Genomic DNA, 18,702 nt, shown 5'->3' on the forward strand with positions numbered 1-18,702 from the left:
AGATAGACACAAAATGTTAGAGTCTGAAGATGGGGCTCGACCCAAAATGTCACCCATTCCTTTTCTCCAGGGATGCTGCCTGTCCCGCTGAGTTACTCCAGCTTTTTGTGTCTATCTTTGGTTTAAACCAGCATTTGCAGTTCCTTACACACTACATCAACATGGTTTTCCTGTGTGTTTTGAGCCAGAAGGGGAGCAGAGCAGCAGCGGGAAGGTTTAAAAGAGTTGTTGTTTGATCATTTTATTGAGAGGCACAGCAGCCAAAGAGAAGAAGTGAAAGTATATTGGAGTGGCCTGTTTGGCTGTGCTTTGCGGTCCGTGTTTTGAGAGTAAGTGCTAAGACTTTGGCTCAAGAGGCTTAAGTAGGCTAAGCAGAGGGTGACAGTAGGATAAGGCAGAATCTTTAATTTTCTTTTTTTGTCTTAGAGCAGTCAGATTGTCCATTAGTGCAGTGGTATCCTGCAGGACGTGGGAGGTCAGGAAAACTTCCAGCGTTCCTGATGACTCCACTTGTGAGAAGCATGTCCAGTGCACTTTGTGACTGACTGCAAGGAAACTGGATCTGGATGAATAAGATCATCTAGGAGGCTGAGAAGCCTTATATATTGGAGTTCTAAAGAGGTGGTCACATCTAAGGTACAGGCAGAAAGAACATGATTGACCGCACAGGAAGAATAAAGGAAATACTGTTCAAAAGAGTGCAAGAAAGCCCTGTGACCATTTCCCTTGAAAAGAAGTATACCCTTTTGGATACTGTTAGTGGCAATGACCATTCAGAGGAGAGAAGCTCTGTAGCCAGGCCTGTGGCTCTGAGGCATAGCGGAAAAGGTGAAGTCAGATAGGGCTATAATAATGACTTATTAGTGAGAGTGACAGACAGGAGATTCAGTGACTGCAATCAACATTCCAGCATGGTGTCAGGGGCCAGAACGTCTTAGAATGACTGCAAAACATTTCCATGGAATGTGGGCAGCCAGAAATCCTTGTGCCCATCAGTACCATCAACATTGGTCGGAAAAGGGATGAGGTCCTGCAGAATGAACATAAAAAGTTAGGAAACAGGTTCAAATGTACGATTTCAAAGGTGGTCATCTCTGGAGTACTTCTAGCGCCACACGCTAGTAAGGGAAGGAATAGCTCAGTCCAGATGAATGCATGGCTGAGGAACTGGTGCAGGAGGTAAGATGCAGGTTTTTGGATCATTAGGTTCTCTTTTGGGGTAGAGGTGACTTGTACAAGAGGAAGAGATGGCAACTGAACTTGGGGGGGGGGGGGGGAATTAATATCCTAGCGGGCAAGTTTACAAGTGGTACTTGGGATGGTTAAAACTAGATTGGCTTCGGGGTGGATCGAAAAGCAGAAAGGAGGCAGATGAAAAGTTGGGGGCAAATACTAAAGTCAAAGAGAAAAAGATTGTAAGACCTACAGGCAGGAGCAGGGCAAAATGAGAGGAGATTACCTCCTGTCCATGGGAGATCCAGTCAATATTAAGATTGACTCATAAGAAATCTCCCACCATCATTGTACAAGAGGGACAGGTTGCAACTGAACTGGAAGGGGGATCAATATATCAATATCCTGGCATGTATCTTTGCAAATACTACCCCATTACTGTATAGCTTTCTGCAGTCTCCCGACAAATATGGTTCTCTAATTCCTGCTGACTGTTGAGAGGCCTAAAATACAAACCATCAAAGTGATAATTCTCTTCCTGTTTCTAAGTTCTACCCATATAGCCTCACTGGACGGTCCCTCCAAGAAAATCCTCTCCAAACACTGTATGTAGCGGCCAGCTTCTCGTCTTAGCAAAAATAACTAATAAACGCAAAATGGCTCCTACACTGTAGTTATGTCCTCCTTCATCCAAAAGAGATCCCCCTCCTCTCTTACCTGTCTCTCTGCAGTGTCTGTAGCATCTGTAATCTGAAACATTGAACTGCCATTTCTGACTCTCGGGACCCTTCTTCAGACTGACTGTAGTGGCGGCAGTCGGCGGGTGGGGAGGGGAGAGGGAGGTATTTGTAGAGGTTACCTAAATTTGGAGAATTCAACGTTCGTATTATTGGGGTGTTAGCTAGCCAAGCAAAATATGAGGTGCTATTCTTCCATTTGTGTGTGGCCTCATTCTGGTAAATGAGGTGCCCAGAACAGGATGGTTAGTATGGGAATGGGAAGGGTCGTTAAAGTAGTTGGCAATCAGAAGATCCAGTAGGACTTGGAAGGCCGTGCGTAAGCGTTCAGCAAAATGGTTGCCGAGTCTACGCTTTGTCTCGCGAGTGTACGGGAGCCCACATTGGGAACACCGAATGCAGTTAATTAGGTTAGAGGAGGTGCATGTGGACCTCTGGCTCACCTGGAATAAAATCCAGGGAGGAGGTATAAAGATAGGTGATACATCTCCTGCAGTTGGAAGGGAATGTACCTGGGGAGGGAGTGGTATGGGTGGGAATGGATGAGTGACTTTTGTTTTGATTTGTCTTGTTCCCCCCCCCTCGCTTCCAGTCCCCCCTTCCCCCGCCCCACTGCAGTCAGTCTGAAGAAGAGTCCTGACCCAAAACGTCACCTATCCATTTTCTCCAGAGATGCTGCCTGGCCCATTAAGTTACTACAGCATTTTCTTTCTCTCTTTATCATCTTTGACTGTTGTTTTGTTCTGGGAGCTGCAGCAACCATTTGAGCAGCTTTTGTGCATTGGTGCAGAAAATGTTGACATCAAAAGCTATTGGATTAACAGAACATCACACAAATTTGCAGTCGATTATTTAGTATGACTTTCAAACAGGACGATGAGCCAACAATGTTGTACACTTGTTCACAATGACTCATTCTTCCTTTTCCACTTTGAAGGAATGTTGTGCAGATTGACAACCATACAGTACATATGAGGGTATTCATCAGTTCACCTAGTGGGATTGCTACACTGCCGTATGATTTTCCAATCGTATGCAATAGGTATATCATATGCTTGTATTGCTTACATTCCGCGTAGTCCTGCACACAATCAGATAACGAGGATAAGCGAGAGAACTATTATAAATAATAAAGGCTTTGGCTGGATGTGCATCTGTAACATTGTCGGTGAATTCAAAACAATCATAATCATATAAATGCTGTGAAATATGTGAAGAGACATCTTTGCAACAATTGCCAATGAACACTTCTGCTTCAAAGATGTGAACTATATTCCCAACGATACTGACTGCTTCCATTAGATTTTTCAAGTTGTTTCTGAAGTAGATTCCTTCACTATGTTGCTTCTCTATAAATTAAAATCATATATAAATTAATTGTAAAGAATTTTTATCCTATCAGCCATGAATCAATTTTGACTCGTATCACTCTATATTTTAAATTGTGCTAGAATCAAGATTTAGTTTAGTTTATTGTCACTGTTTACTGAGGTACAGTGAAAAGATTCTGTTGCGTGCTATACAATCAGCCAAATTGACAATACATGATTACAAACAAGCCATTTGCAGTGAATAGATACAAGATAAGGGCATAACGTTTACTGCAAGGTAAAGCCAGCAAAGTCCAAACAAGGAGAGTCCGAGGGTCACCAATGAGATATATTATTCAGGACTGCTCTCCGGTTGTGGTAGGATAATTCAGTTGCCTGATAACAGCTGGGAAGAAACTGTCCCTGAATCTGGAGGTGTTCATTTTCTCACTTCTACGCCTTTGGCTGATGGGAGAGGGGAGAAGAGGGAGTGGCCAGGGTGCGATTCGTCCTTGATTGTGCTGCTGGCCTAGGTATAAGGTCTAAATGGTGTCAATGGAAGGGAGGTTGGTTTGTGTGATAGTCTAGGCTGCGTCCACAATTCGCTACATTTTCTTGCGATCTTGGATGGAGCTGTTCTCAAACCAAGCTGTGATGCATCCTGATAAAATGCTTTTTATGGTGCACCTGTAGAAGTTGATGAGAGTTGTAGGGGACATGCCGAACTTCCTAAGCTTTCTAAGGAAGTAGAGGCATTGGTGTGCTTTCTTGGCCGTTGCTCCAATAAGGGTGGTCCAGGAGAAATTGTTGGTGATATTGTCACCTCGGAATTTGAAGTTTTCAACCATCTCTACTTCGGCAACTGCACTTCCTTCCGTAACAAACTACTAAGGTTTATATAATGGAATTAAATATAATTACCATGATCTTGCGAATACATTTCTTGAAATCCAGTCCGACAGATGAAGTTGCAGAGGTAGCTGGGAATAACATGATACAAGGTGGCAACATCTTCATCAGCTTGCGAAGGTGCTTTATTCCTTAAGTAGCAAGCCCACATGACAGGATTCTGAATTCGTTCAATCTGTATTGAAGAAATGCTCTTATTAAAATATCAGTAATTTCATTCTGCAAATGTGAATCCACTTTAAAATATGAACTCAAATTAGCAAACACTATTATCAATGAATATTATGTTAATCACGATTTCTCTTACTTTCTATACTCGTCATGTCATTTCCAAGAAACTACCACAGTTTTGATGGCAGTATCAGCATGGATAGTAAATTAATGCAGCACTAAAATGAAACATAAAAGCTTAAAGCATTGAGCATGTCCTAATAAAATTATTTACTTGGAAGAATCTTTCAAGTTTGAAACTCTGAATTTCAAATTGTATGCATAAAAAATCATATTGTTCAGAGAAAGTTTGACAAATGCTGTCATATAACCAAGCACAAAAATATAAGTCTTGTTTAGATATGGACAAGAAAAATCAAGGGCAGCTTTAAAATACGTTGAGAAATTATTTCTAAAGATAATTCTTTCAAAAGACTGGAGTGGTCATTTAGTCCTTTGAGTCTATTCTGACTTTCAATGCGATTATGGCTGCTCTGAAGTACTTTGCTGATTAGGCAGCGATTATGAAAGAGAGAAAGTTCGTTTTAAATTGCTGAGAGGATTGGAAGAGTTGTATAGGATGAAGAGAATATCTCTAAAATGGTGAGGTCTGTGTTGCCAGGGAAATAAACTGTTGAAGAGGTAATTTGGCTGCCAAGGTAATGAGTGAACAGGAAGAGGGGACAATAACATAAACAGGAAGGAATGTAAAAACTGCAAAATGCAGAGTTGTATAAAATGCTCACCAGTTTAGTCTGTGGTCGAGAAAGGGAGAAACAGTGAGCTGATATTAAAGGTGGATGACATACAGCAGAACAGGCCAGTTCTTCTACAGAGAAAGTGTAACCCAAATCATTGAATTCAATATTGAATCTGGAAGGCTGCTACAGTGCCCTCCATAATGTTTGGGACAAAGACCCATCATTCAGTTATTTGCCTCTATACTCCACAATTTGAGATTTGTAATAGAAAAAAATCACAGGTGATTCAAGTGCACATGGTCAGATTTTATTAAACGGTATTTTTATACATTTTGGTTTCACCATGTAGAAATTACACCTGTGTTTGTACATAGTCCCCCCATTTCAGGACACCAAAATGTTTGGGACACATGGTTTCACAGGTGTTTGTAATTGCTCAGGTGTGTTTCATGCAGGTATAAGAGAGCTCACAGCACCTAGTCTTTCCTCCAGTCTTTCCTTCACCTTTGGAAACTTTTATTGCTGTATCAACATGAGGACCAAAGCTGTGCCAAGGAAAGTCAAATAAGCCATTGTCAAGTCAAGTTTATTTGTCACATGCACATACACGATGTGCAGTGAAATGAAAGTGGCAATGCCTGCGGATTGTGCACAAAAAAGAATTACAGTTACAGCATATAAATAAAGTTAATACAGAGTAGACAAAATTTAGTCCTTGGAGTTATAAAAGTTAACAGTCCTGATGGCCTGTGGGAAGAAACTCCGTCTCATCCTCTCCGTTTTCACAGCGTGACAGCGGAGGCGTTTGCCTGACCGTAACATCTGGAACAGTCCATTGCTGGGGTGGCAGGGGTCCCTCATGATCTTGCTTACTCTCGATCTACACCTCCTGATGTATAGGTCCTGCAGGGGGGCGAGTGTAGTTCCCATGGTGCGTTCTGCCGAACGCACTACTCTCTGCAGGGCCATCCTGTCCTGGGCAGAGCTGTTCCCAAACCAGGCTGTAATGTTGCCAGACAGGATGCTCTCTACAGCCCCAGAGTAGAAGCAATGAAGGATCCTCAGAGACACTCTGAATTTCCTCAGCTGTCTAAGGTGGTAAAGGCGCTGCTTTGCGTTACCCACCAGTGCGGCAATGTGCGTTGCCCATGTCAGATCCTCTTTGATGTGGACTCCCAAGTATTTAAAACTGCTTAAAACGACTGAGAAACAAGAATAAAACTGTCAGAGACATCAGCGAAACCTTACGCTTACCAAAATCAATTGTTTGGAACATCATTAAGAAGAAAGAGAGCACTGGTGAGCTTACTAATCGTAAAGGAACTGGCAGGCCAAGGAAGACCTCCATGACAGAAGAATTCTCTCTATAATAAAGAAAAATCCCCAAACACCTGTCCGAAAGATCAGAAACACTCTTCAGGAGTCACGTGTGGATTTGTCAATGACCACTGTCCGCAGAAGACTTCATGAACAGAAATACAGAGGTTACACTGCAAGATACAAACCACTGGTTAGCCGCAAAAATAGGGTGGCCAGTTTACAGTTAGCCAAGAAATACTTAAAAGAGCAACCACAGTTCTGGAAAAAGGTCTTGTGGACAGATGAGATGAAGATTAACTTATATCAGAGTGATGGCAAGAGCAAATTATGGAGGAGAGAAGGAACTGGCCAAGATCCAAAGCATACCACCTCATCTGTGAAACACGGTGGTGGGGGTGTTATGGCCTGGGCATGTATGGCTGCTGAAGGTACTGGCTCACTTATCTTCATTGATGATACAACTGCTGATGATAGTAGCATAATGAATTCTGAAGTGTATAGACACATCCTATCTGCTCAAGTTCAAACAAATGCCCCAAAACTCATTGACCGTCAGTTCATTCTACAGCAAGACAATGATCCCAAACATACTGCTAAAGCAACAGAGGAGTTTTTCAAAACTAAAAAATGGTCAATTCTTGAGTGGCCAAGTCAATCACACGATCTGAACCCAATTGAGCATGCCTTTTATATGCTGAAGAGAAAACTGAAGGGGACTAGCCCCCAAAACAAGCATAAGCTAAAGATGGCTGCAATACAGGTCTGGCAGAGCATCACCAGAGAAGTCACCCAGCAACTGGTGATGTCCATGAATCGCAGACTTCAAGCAGTCATTGCATGCAAAGGATGTGCAACAAAATACTAAACATGACTACTTTCATTTCCATAACATTGCTGTGTCCCAAACATTATGGTGCCCTGAAATGGGGGGACCGTATAAACACTACTGTAATTTCTACATGGTGAAACTAAAATGGCCTTTATTAAAATCTGACAATGTGCACTTTAACCACCTGTGATTTTTTTCTATTACAAATCTCAAATTGTGGAGTACAGGGGCAAATAAATAAATGATTTGGTCTTTATCCCAAACATTATGGAGGGCACTGTATGTTCCCAAATGAAAGATGAGGTTCTGTACCTCAAGCCTATAAATCGATTTCATATTTCCAGTGCAGAAGACCCAGTCAGATAGGCCTGAGTGAGAAAGGAATAGAAGATTCTATTGACAGATAGCAGGCATCTCAGGTTTGACCATTGCAGTCTAAAAACAGGTGCTCCACAAAGTCACCCAGTCTGTACTTGGTTCCTCCTGTTAGAGGAGAGCGTACAGTGAGCACCAAGTGATGGTCCACTCTTTCAGCACACATTTCCTGACTTGCTAGATATTTTCAGCTATTTTTATTTTTAGATTTCATGCACATGCAGTTATTCTGTTTTTCAAGGGCCAATGTGAAGCTTAATTCTTTGTATCTACTTTTTCATCATCTCTTTAATACCTTTGCTAAACAAAAAAAATATATCACCTGAGGTTTTCATTGGGTCTGTTATTAACATGTCCATGTGTATCTCAATCAATCCTCAGTAACTTGATTTAAGTCAGAGTCAGTTACAGAGTGATACAGTGTGGAAACAGGCCCTTCGTTCCAACTTTCCCACTCTGGCCAACATGTCCCAGCGCCACTAGTCCCACCTGCCTGCGCTTGGTCCATATCCCTCCAAACCTGTCCTATCCATGTACCTGTCTAATTGTTTCTTAAATGTTGGGATAGTCCCAGCCTCAACTACCTCCTCTGGCAGTTTGTTCCATACACCCACCATCATTTGTGTGAAAAAGTTACCCTTGAGATTCCTATGAAATCTTTTCCCCTTCACCTTAAACCTATGTCCTCTGGTCCTCGATTCCCCTACTCTGGTCAAGAGACTCTGTGCATCCATCCGATCTATTCCTCTCATGATTTTATACACCTCTGTCAGATCACCCCTCATCTTCCTGCGCTCCAAGGAATAAAGACCCAGTCTACTCAGCCTCTCCCTGTAGCTCACACCCTCTAGTCCTGGGAACATCCTCGTAAATCTTCGCTGAACCCTTTCAAGCTTGACAATATCTTTCCTATAACATGGTGCCCAGAACTGAACACAATATTCTAAATACTGTCTCATCAATGTCTTATACAACTGCAACATGACCTCCCAACTTCTACACTGACTGTTGAAGGCCAATGTGCCAAAAGTGATTTAAAATATATCTCTGGTCCAAGACTCCATAACCAGCAGAAATTGTTCTATTTACCCAAATGATACTGCACAATATCTTAGAATATTGTGGAGTGATCTGTTTGAGTTTTTCCATTAGAGTCGATATGGGCAATCTGTACAAGGAGCCAGTAGGGGTAGGTGAGGCCGAAGTGAGTAATTTTCATCAGTATTCATGGAGGAAACATACTTTGCAGTTGGAGAATTCAGTGAAGCCCAATACATGTCTCGATAAATAAAGAGTAGATACTCGATGCTCTTGTGGGCCTTAAGGTGCATATAGCACCAGGAGCAGATGAGCTTTATGGAGTCCCAGACTGCCACGGGAGGCAAGAGAAGAGATTGGTGAGGCTCTGGCTGTGATTTTTAATTCTTTTCTAGACATGAGCGAGATATCATATAACTAGAAGATAGCAAACATGGTTCCCCCCATTTCAAGAATGTCAGCAGGGAAAAGTTGGCTAACCATACACCCATGAGCCTAACACAAGTGTTAAAGAAGATAACGGGTAAAGCTCTGATGGAGAACATTAATAATCTCCGGTGCAATTTGATTGAATTCTTTGAAGAGTTACCAAAATGCATCAATGGGAGAAGGACAATGGATTTGATTTACATGGACTTTAACAAGGCCCATAGTATCTTGGTTAAGTTAGTATACTGTCTCCTATTGCCAAGCCAGTTTAGGATCCAAAATATGGTGGTAGAAGATTGTTGTTTGGATTGTTGTTGGATGTCTTTGATTAGTGGTGTTCTACAAGGATCAGTCCAGTGACCCATGCTGTTTGTAATATATGTGAATGATTTGGAAGTGGAAATGGGAAGCAAATGACCTGAAGATGGGTAGAGCTGTTGAGTGTGGAAGATCATGTTAGACTGCAGAGGATATCCCGCAGAAGACGGGAAGATTGTTCCCAATGTTGGGGGAGTCCAGAACCAGGGGTCACAGCTTAAGGATAAGGGGGAAGTCTTTTAGGACCGAGATGAGAAAACATTTCTTCACACAGAGAGTGGTGAGTCTGTGGAATTCTCTGCCACAGAAGGTAGTCGAGGCCAGTTCATTGGCTATATTTAAGAGGGAGTTAGATGTGGCCCTTTTTGCTAAAGGGATCAGGGGTATGGAGAGAAGGCAGGTACAGGCTACTGAGCTGGATGATCAGCCATGATCATATTGAATGGCAGTGCAGGCTCGAAGGGCCGAATGGCCTACTCCTGCACCTATTTTCTATGTTTCTATTAATGTATTGGTGGAATGGGCTGAGAAATGGTAGATGGAGTTTAATCCAGACAAATGTAAAGTGATGTATTTTGGGAGTATTAAGGCTAGAACAGACTTCATGTATGGTCAGGTCTTAGGAAACATTGGCAAACAAAAGGACTTTGGAGTACAACTCCATAGACTCCTGAAGATGGCAACACAGGTAGATAATGTGGTTAAAAGGCATACTGTAGTGAGTCCAAAACGAGCGTTATTATCAAAAGACTTTATTCTTCGTAAAAACCGTGACAAGGCGCAACGCACTTACTTTGGACACACGCTACTTAACTACTAATATAATCTAATCTCATCTCCCCTGTTTGGTGCCAGACACAACTATACCTCGCGCTCCCGCACCACGTGACCTGTTAGCCCAACCGAGGGTTCGAGACCCCCCCGCTAATCTGTATGTCCCTACATGACACCCCCAGAACCCTCGAAACCATACCTCACGGGTGCCCGGACCTCCCTCCCGGAACGCGTACGGAGGGGGGAAACCAACACCGCCAATGTGACGGGAGGCGGGGAGGGCGCTGCCGCCAGAGGCAATGGAGGGGGCACGGAAGCGGAGGGCGTTGTCGACGGAGAGCGCTTGATCGGGAACGGCGGCCCAAGCCCACCCATAGGCGGCGGGGGGCCGAGAGGTGGCAAACAAGGCGCCGCTGGCGAGACCAAGGGGGCTGCCGCAGGCCGGCCCCTGCGCGGCGGCTGGGCCACCGACACAGGGAGGTCCTTGTCCAAATGGGCCGGCTTGAGCCGGGATACCGAAACGAGCTCCTGGCGATTACCCACCTGCAAGGTGAAAGTGACAGCCCCTCTTTTAAGTACCTGGAACGGGCCCTGATAAACCGGCCGAAGAGGGGGGCGGTGGGAATCTTTCCGAAGGAACACGAAATCGCAGTCCCGCAAGTCCGACGGGACGTGGACTGCCGTGCTTCCGTGCCTGGAGGTCGGGACTGGAGCCAGAGAACCCACCCGCGCCCGGAGGGAACCCAACACCGACGTAACGGGCGGCGGCAAGGCGGAAGCGGAAGGGAGAATGTCACCCGGCACCCGCAGGGGCGAACCATAGACGAGCTCGGCCGAGGATGTGCCTAGCTCGGCCTTTGGGGCCGTACGAAAGCCGAGGAGGACCCAAGGCAGCTGGTCAGCCCAATCGTGGCCGGTCAATCTGGCACAAAGGGACGCCTTCAGCTGCCGATGGAACCGCTCCACCATCCCGTTGGATTGGGGATGGTAGGCGGTGGTCTGCTGTAAACGAGACCCATACAACTGTGCCAGCGCGGCCCAGAGGGAGGAGGTGAACTGGGCTCCCCGATCTGTGGCGATGATAGCCAGTACGCCAAAATGGGCCACCCAGTGCAACGCCAGGGCCCGTGCACAGGAGGCCGCCGAGGTGTCCGACAATAGGAGCGCCTCCGGCCAACGTGTAAAACGATCCACCACCGTCAGCAGATGAGTATATCCCCTGGAATAGGGCAATGGACCCACCAAATCCACGTGGATGTGGAAAAAATGGACTGGGTGAACATCGAATCTCTGGTATGGGGGCTGGACATGGCGATGGACTTTGGAGGTCTGGCACGGAATACAGGCCCGTGCCCAGGCTGCCACCTGCTTCCGCAGGCCGTGCCAGACAAACTGGGCGGCCACCATGGCCGAAGTCGCCCTGATGGACGGATGTGCCAGGCCATGAATGGCCTCAAAAACCTTACGCTGCAGGGCGGCAGGCACCACCGGGCGAGGGCATGGAAGAGAAACGTCACACCACAACTTGGTACCTGTGGGGCCACACGCCACCTGCTCCAAACGCATTCCCAAGGCTGTGGAGGCGTACACCCCGGCCGTTTTTTCCAGGCGCTGAGCCTCCGCTAGCTCCTGGAAATCCACCTGTCCTCCTACCACGGCCACGGAGGGAATAGCCGGCCAGGACAGGGCATCAGCAACAGCATTAAGCCTACCCGCAATATGACGGACATCGGTGATAAACTCCGAAATTAGGGTGAGGTGCCGCTGCTGGCGAGCCGACCACAGATCAGAAACCTTAGCAAAAGCAAATGTCAGAGGTTTGTGATCCGTGTAGGCCACAAACGAACGGCCTTCCAAAAAATAACGGAAGTGGCGGACTGCTAAATAGAGGGCCAGGAGTTCCCTATCAAACGCACTATATTTGAGCTCGGCTCGCGAGAGCTGCCGGCTGAAAAACACCAGGGGCTGCCATTGACCTTCGACCTGCTGCTCCAAAACCCCACCCACCGTCAGTGCCGTGGGGGCGGAGGAGCGCGGGTGCACCAGCATGGTGGCGTTGGCGAGGGCTTGTTTGACTGCGACAAAAGCCGTCTCTGCAGCTATAGACCACGCCAACTCAGCGGGGTTACCCGCGAGGCATTGAAAAAGGGGGCGCATGACCCGAGCTGCTGCAGGCACGAACCGGTGATAAAAGTTGACCATGCCCACGAATTCCTGCAAACCCTTGATGGTAGTAGGGCGTGGAAAAGCGCGGACCGCTTCCACCTTAGCTGGCAAGGGAGTGGCACTGGCCGATGTAACCCGGTGACCCAAAAAATCTACCACCGACAGGCCGAATTGGCATTTGGCCGGGTGCAGAATCAGGCCGTGGTCCTGCAGCCTCTGGAATATAGTGCGGAGATGGACTAAGTGCTCCTGGACCAAACGGCTGGCAATCAAAATGTCATCGGGGTAAATAAACACGAAAAGCAAACCTCGACCCACACAGTCCATGAGACGCTGGAATGCCTGAGCTGCGTTTTTAAGGCCAAAAGGCATGCGCAACCACTCAAACAACCCGAACTGAGTAATGGTAGCCGTCTTTGGGATGTCCGGCGGGTGGACCAGGATCTGATGATATCCCCGCACTAAATCGATCTTTGAAAAAATTGTAGCCCCCTCCAGGCTAGCTGAGAAGTCCTGTATGTGCGGAATCGGGTAGCGGTCCGGCCGTGTTGCCACGTTAAGTCGTCGGAAATCCCCACATGGTCTCCACCCCCCAGATGCTTTGGAAACCATATGCAAAGGGGAGGCCCACGGACTACTTGAACGCCGCACAATTCCCAGCCTTTCCAAGTTCAAGAACTCCTCTCGAGCCATGGCCAGCTTTTCGGGTGGGAGGCGCCATGCCCAGACAAAAACCGGCGGCCCCTCGGTCGGAATGAAATGCACCACCCCATGCTTCTCGGAAGGTGCATCGAACCGCTGAACGAGGAGCTGCGGGAAATCCGCTAGGACCGCATCGAACTGACCGGGGGCTGTGGTGATGGCCTGGATCGCTGAACTAGGTGGGGCGGCGCTTGGAGGGGCCGCAGGCCCCGTACTTCGGGGCCGTATGCCGGCCGAGGGCTGCAGGCCGCTACCGCGGATGTCCACGACCAACGAAAACGGCCATAGAAAATCCGCACCCAAAATGGCCTGGCCCACATCCGCCACGATGAAATCCCAACGGTAGGTCCTGGACTCGAAGGACAGGGACATAGCCCTTTTACCGTAAGTGCGGATGGGGCTACCGTTCACCGCAATGAGGGGCGGCCCCTTCCCCCCCGCTTGAACCTCACAGTCGTAGGGGGACACAATGCTCACAACCGCTCCCATATCCACTAGAAAAACGATCCCGGTACCTTGGTCCGTCGCGTAGAGGCGGCAATTACGGCCAATCGAAACTACCTCTACATTCGATCGGCGCAGGCATTTCCCGGAAATGCACACGGGGCTCTGCAGCTTCGGGCTTCACCGCCCCACAGCCGATGGAAGAAACACCAGCCGCGCCTATTCGGCCGTGTTGCTTGTGCCCGCGACCAATAAACATGTTCCGCGGCCCCTTCTTGGCTGGCTGACTGCGAAATAGCGGCCGATCCATCGCTTTCTCCGCCGCTCCCCCGACTGTCGCTGGGCCTCGAGACCCGATTAACCGAGTCGTCTCGGGTGTGCCGCTCCCTGACGAGCGCGTCGGCTTTCTCGGCGAACACTACCGGATCTTCAAACGAGACGTCGGCCAACACTAGCCTGACGTCCCGGGGTAGCTTCTCCCGAAACGCCGCTTCAAAAGCCATACACGGCTGATGGTCGCCCACCAAGGTCAGCATCTCGGTCATCAACTCCAACGGCAGCCGCTGCCCCAGCTCTGGTAAATGGAGGAGCTTCAGAGCCCGCTGGTTCTGGCTCCAGCCGAAAGTCCTCAGTAGGAGCCTCTTGAGCCCCACGTACTGCTCCGTTTGGGGTGGACTGGTCAGATATATGGGCGGCACGGTAGCGCAGCGGTAGAGTTGCTGCTTTACAGCGAATGCAGCGCCGGAGACTCGGGTTCGATCCTGACTACGGGTGCTGTACTGTAAGGAGTTTGTACGTTCTCCCCGTGACCTGCGTGGGTTTTCTCCGAGATCTTCGGTTTTCTCCCACACTCCAAAGACGTACAGGTATGTAGGTTAATTGGCTGGGTAAATGTAAAAATTGTCCCTAGTGGGTGTAGGATAGTGTTAATGTACGGGGATCGCTAGGCGGCACGGACTTGGAGGGCCGAAAAGGCCTGTTTCCGGCTGTATATATATGATGATATGATGATGATATTGACTGACCCGCGCAGCCACCTCCGCCTGCAGACAGCTCACCAGGTGGTGGAACTTCTCCTGGTCGCTCTCCACTTTCTTAATATGGAACTGTGATTCCGCCTGCACAAACCACAGGTGCGGCTGATGGGCCCAGAACGGAGGTAGGTGAACCTCGCCCGCGCTCGCTCCCACCTGTGACATTCTGCGTGTTCGCTTCAGATCTTACGTTCGGGTCACCAATGTAGTGAGTCCAAAACGAGCGTTATTATCAAAAGACTTTATTCTTCGTAAAAACCGTGACAAGGCGCAAAGCACTTACTTTGGACACACACTATTTAACTACTAATATAATATAATCTCATCTCCCCTGTTTGGCGCCAGACACAACTATACCTCGCGCTCCCGCACCACGTGACCTGTTAGCCCAACCGAGGGTTCGAGACCCCCCCGCTAATCCGTATGTCCCTACAATACGTTCAATAGTTGGGGCATTGAATACAGAAATAGAGAGGTTATGTTCCTTATAATACCTTGGTCAGACCTCAGCTGAAGTACCACATGCAGTTCTGGTCACCACACTGTAGGAAGGATGTGTTTGCACTCGAGAGAGTGCAGAGAAAATTCACCAGCATATTGCTTGGGATACAGCAGTTCTGTCACAAGGAGAGGCTGGAGAAATTAGGTCTGATTTCTTTTAAAAGATTAAGAGTACACATGTACACTGCCTAATGTCATACACTATTTGCTTGTTCAGTGAATGGAATCCCTGAACAATCCCTGTTTAGTTTTTAGTTTAGTTTAGAGATACAGCATGAAACAGGCCCTTTGGCCCAGCGAGTCTGCACCAACCAGTCATCCCCGCACATTAACACTATCCGACACAATTTACACATACACCAAGCCAATTAACCTACATACTCTGTACGTCTTTGGAGTGTGGGAGAAAACCGAAGATCACGGAAAAAACCCACGCGGTCACGAGGAGAACGTACAAACTCCGTACAGACAGCACCCGTAGTCGGGATCGAACCCGGGTCTCCGGCGCTACAAGCGCTGTAAGGCAGTAACTCTACCGCTGTACCACCGTGGCTGCCCTGTTAGTGCTGAAGGTAGACACAAAATGCCTGATAACTCAGTGTGTCAGGCAGCATCTGTGGAGAAAAGGAATAGGTGACGTTTTGGGTTGGAACCATTCTCCATACTGAAAGTAGAGGTTGGGGGAGGGTGGAATTTGCTGAAGGGGTGAATGAAGGGTAATATGTATGGCATTAATGACTGCACACGTGGAGAATTCTGGCAAAACAGGGGAAGCCAAGAGCACAGCCATCTGAATGGCACTTTTATAGAAAACTTTGCTGTCTCCTTGCAAAGATGGCATCTGTCACCTGCCTGACGAGTGTGTCGGCAACAAATGTTAATGTTGCCATCAGTGCAGCTTGCAAAGGGAAATGAAGTTGGGAGCACAGATACATTTACTGCTACAGGCATTATAATGTGTTTGCTGGTATTGGTGTCTGCTCCAAATCTCGTTCAAGAAATTAAATAAATGGCTTCATTTCGCAAAACTGTTGTGCTTTATATCCACTAATGCATTTCAAGACCCTCATTGTCTGACTTCTGCGCTCTTTCCTACTTCATCTTGGTATTTCCATGTTTGCTACTTCATTGTTACCCAGTGCACTAACATTAATGGCAAATTCCAGCAGCGCCCATACCACTGCAGCAAATGGAATGAAACGTTGAAACCTAAGCAGGAAAACAATCAGTAGTCTAGGAGATCTACAATTGTTTACAAAAATCCCATCTGGATTTGACCTCATTCGATATGCATGGAAAGATTCCCACCAACTGATTCTCACCTTCTGATGTACTTAAGGAGGCATAACAAGAATGCTTTCTCAACCAGATAAAGATCATAGCAAATTATACTCTGGGCTACCTTTTCAGGGGGTGGGGTTGGAGGAAGAGTGGAGTGGGATGCAAGGATGTGATGGACTGGAAGATCCTACTCTATGGATGGCACTGTGACGCAGCAACATAGTTGCTGCCTTACAGCGCCAGAGACCCGGGTTCGATCCTGACTATGGGCACTGTCTGTTCGGAGTTTGTACGTTCTGCCTGTGACCATGTGGGTTTTCTTCGGGTGCTACGATTTCCTCCCACATTCCGAAGACGTACAACTTTGTATGTTAATTGGCTTTGGTAAGAATTGTAAATTGTCTCTTGTCTGTAGGATAGTGCCAGTGTACGGGGTGATTGCTGGTCACTGAGATTCCGTGGGCCAAAGGGCCTGTTTTTGCACTGTATCTCTAAACTAAACTAATTTGGTGTTTCGACCACCAGTTTCTGGGACTTTCAAATTATGGGGAAGAAAAATCACTGGAATCTTATGCACAAGCTCAATTGGCAAATTTGAGTTGTAAAAAATTCCATTCTGGAACTGAAGGTGCAGCCTCATACACAATATTTTCCCCTGTATCCAACTGATCAAGCAGGATCATGGAGAATAAAGCTCCTCAATGTAGCCAAAGGAATAGACAAACTGGAAATAATACTTTAAGAAAGAAAGCAAGAGAGCACAACTTCTAAGATAGTTTTTTTTAAGAGTAAATAATTAATAAAAGAGAGTGAATGGTAGATTGAACTGATTCCTAAGGGCACGACTGAGACATAGAAAATAGGTGCAGGTAGGTGTAGGCTATTCAGCCTTTCATGCCAGCACCGCCATTTAACATAGTAAAATAGAAACATAGAAAATAGGTGCAGGAAGGGGCCATTCGGCCCTTCGAGCCAGCACCGCCATTCATGTGATCACGGCTGATCATCCACAATCAGTAACCAGTGCCCAACTTCTCCCCATATCCCCTGATTCCACCAGCCCCCAGAGCTCTATCTAACTCTCTCTTAAATTCATCCAGTGATTCGGCCTCCACTGTTCTCTGTGGCAGAGAATTCCAAAAATTCACACTCTCTGGGTGAAAAAGTTTAATATGATCATGGGTGATCATCCAGAATCAGTACCCTGTTCCTGTTTTCTCCCCATATCCCTTGATTACATTAGCCCTAAGAGCTATATCTAACTCTTGAATACAAGACCCCAAAACACTGATCTTCAGAAACTTAGATATTATATTAAGGACAGTAAAGTTAGCATTTAGATACGTCAAAGTGAAGATTTTGTTGATCAAAATATATAAAGTTTAAAAACACTCCTGAAATCCAACCATAATTACCTTCAGAATGGTGAGACCGGCTTCTGCAAAAGCCTTGACTCGTTTTTTAAATTCATTTTTGGTAATATCCATTGGTATTTTCCGATAACCTGAACTGACATTTGGGCCCCAAGAACGTGGTAATTTCGTCAAGTAGTCCTCTCCTCCCTGAACTAAGAAAAGGATTAATAAAAATACAATATTGATATATGTCTCTGTATATTTCATGAAAATATTAATGCCAATAATTGTACAATTGTTTTGTCAACTTTTGAATAATTTTTGTTTCATTGGTTTGAAATAATTGCACGTTAAATTTCATGCGCATAGACAATCCTCTCATGAGCAACATAGAGGAGAGAAGCATAACAGGGCATACATTGGTTTGGCTTTTAAATAAAAATAACAGGGCATGCATTGGTGTGGCTTTTTAATAAAAAAGAAACTGAATGCTACAGTGGCAAAGTACAGATCAATTGCATATGAAATTACTTGTCAGATAAACCGTCAGGCTTGTTATTTTTAAGTATAGTGCTTAGTACTTCGATGTAATTTAGTATGAGAGGCACTAAGAAAGTGGACCGTAAGAATGGACAAATTATGAGCACCAGCCTCCATGCTATTCCAAGTTAATTAGACATGCTTAGACTATATGGTGTCTTTAGAACTACTTACTGTAAGGATAGTAAATTTAATTTTGTACTCTGCATTAATAAGATGTAAATGTAAACTAAAAATAAGGCACAATGGGATACTTTAGAATGAATAGTTCAGGACTGACATTTCAAAATAAATCTTTTGGCACAAGAACAATCAATCGTGTAAGAAAAGTCATCTTATGAACTATTATTACATTGGAACCTCAAGAAGCAGGACCAGAGAGCAAAGCTACAATTTATCACTCATCAAACATGTGGAATGTGGTAACTGAGGGGGATGATTCTGTCTTGGCCTAGCTGAAGTGTGAGTGATCATCATGGACGAATGGCGTGGTGGGCACCAACAGCTGTCCATTAATAAAAGTAGATCAGTATCTGTAAATTGGCAGTCATTGTCT

The 18,702-nt window shown here is 46.2% G+C and overlaps 1 protein-coding gene across 1 annotated transcript in view; it reads right to left on the bottom strand.

The window, feature by feature from the left end:
* Window positions 1-934: 934 nt before the first annotated feature.
* The window catches only part of LOC144596145 (protein mono-ADP-ribosyltransferase PARP9-like), a 42,006-nt gene continuing 24,238 nt past the window's right edge, over window positions 935-18,702 (bottom strand). Inside the window, exons 10-13 of the mRNA XM_078404321.1 lie at window positions 17,667-17,818; window positions 4,142-4,304; window positions 2,979-3,259; window positions 935-1,030 (exon numbers count right to left, since the gene is read on the bottom strand). Of these exons, the coding sequence (XP_078260447.1) occupies window positions 935-1,030; window positions 2,979-3,259; window positions 4,142-4,304; window positions 17,667-17,818 (692 nt within the window). The remainder of the gene's footprint in view (window positions 1,031-2,978; window positions 3,260-4,141; window positions 4,305-17,666; window positions 17,819-18,702) is intronic.

The sequence above is a fragment of the Rhinoraja longicauda genome, chromosome 8 (genome assembly GCF_053455715.1).
Source record: "Rhinoraja longicauda isolate Sanriku21f chromosome 8, sRhiLon1.1, whole genome shotgun sequence".
Classification (NCBI taxonomy): domain Eukaryota; kingdom Metazoa; phylum Chordata; class Chondrichthyes; order Rajiformes; family Arhynchobatidae; genus Rhinoraja; species Rhinoraja longicauda.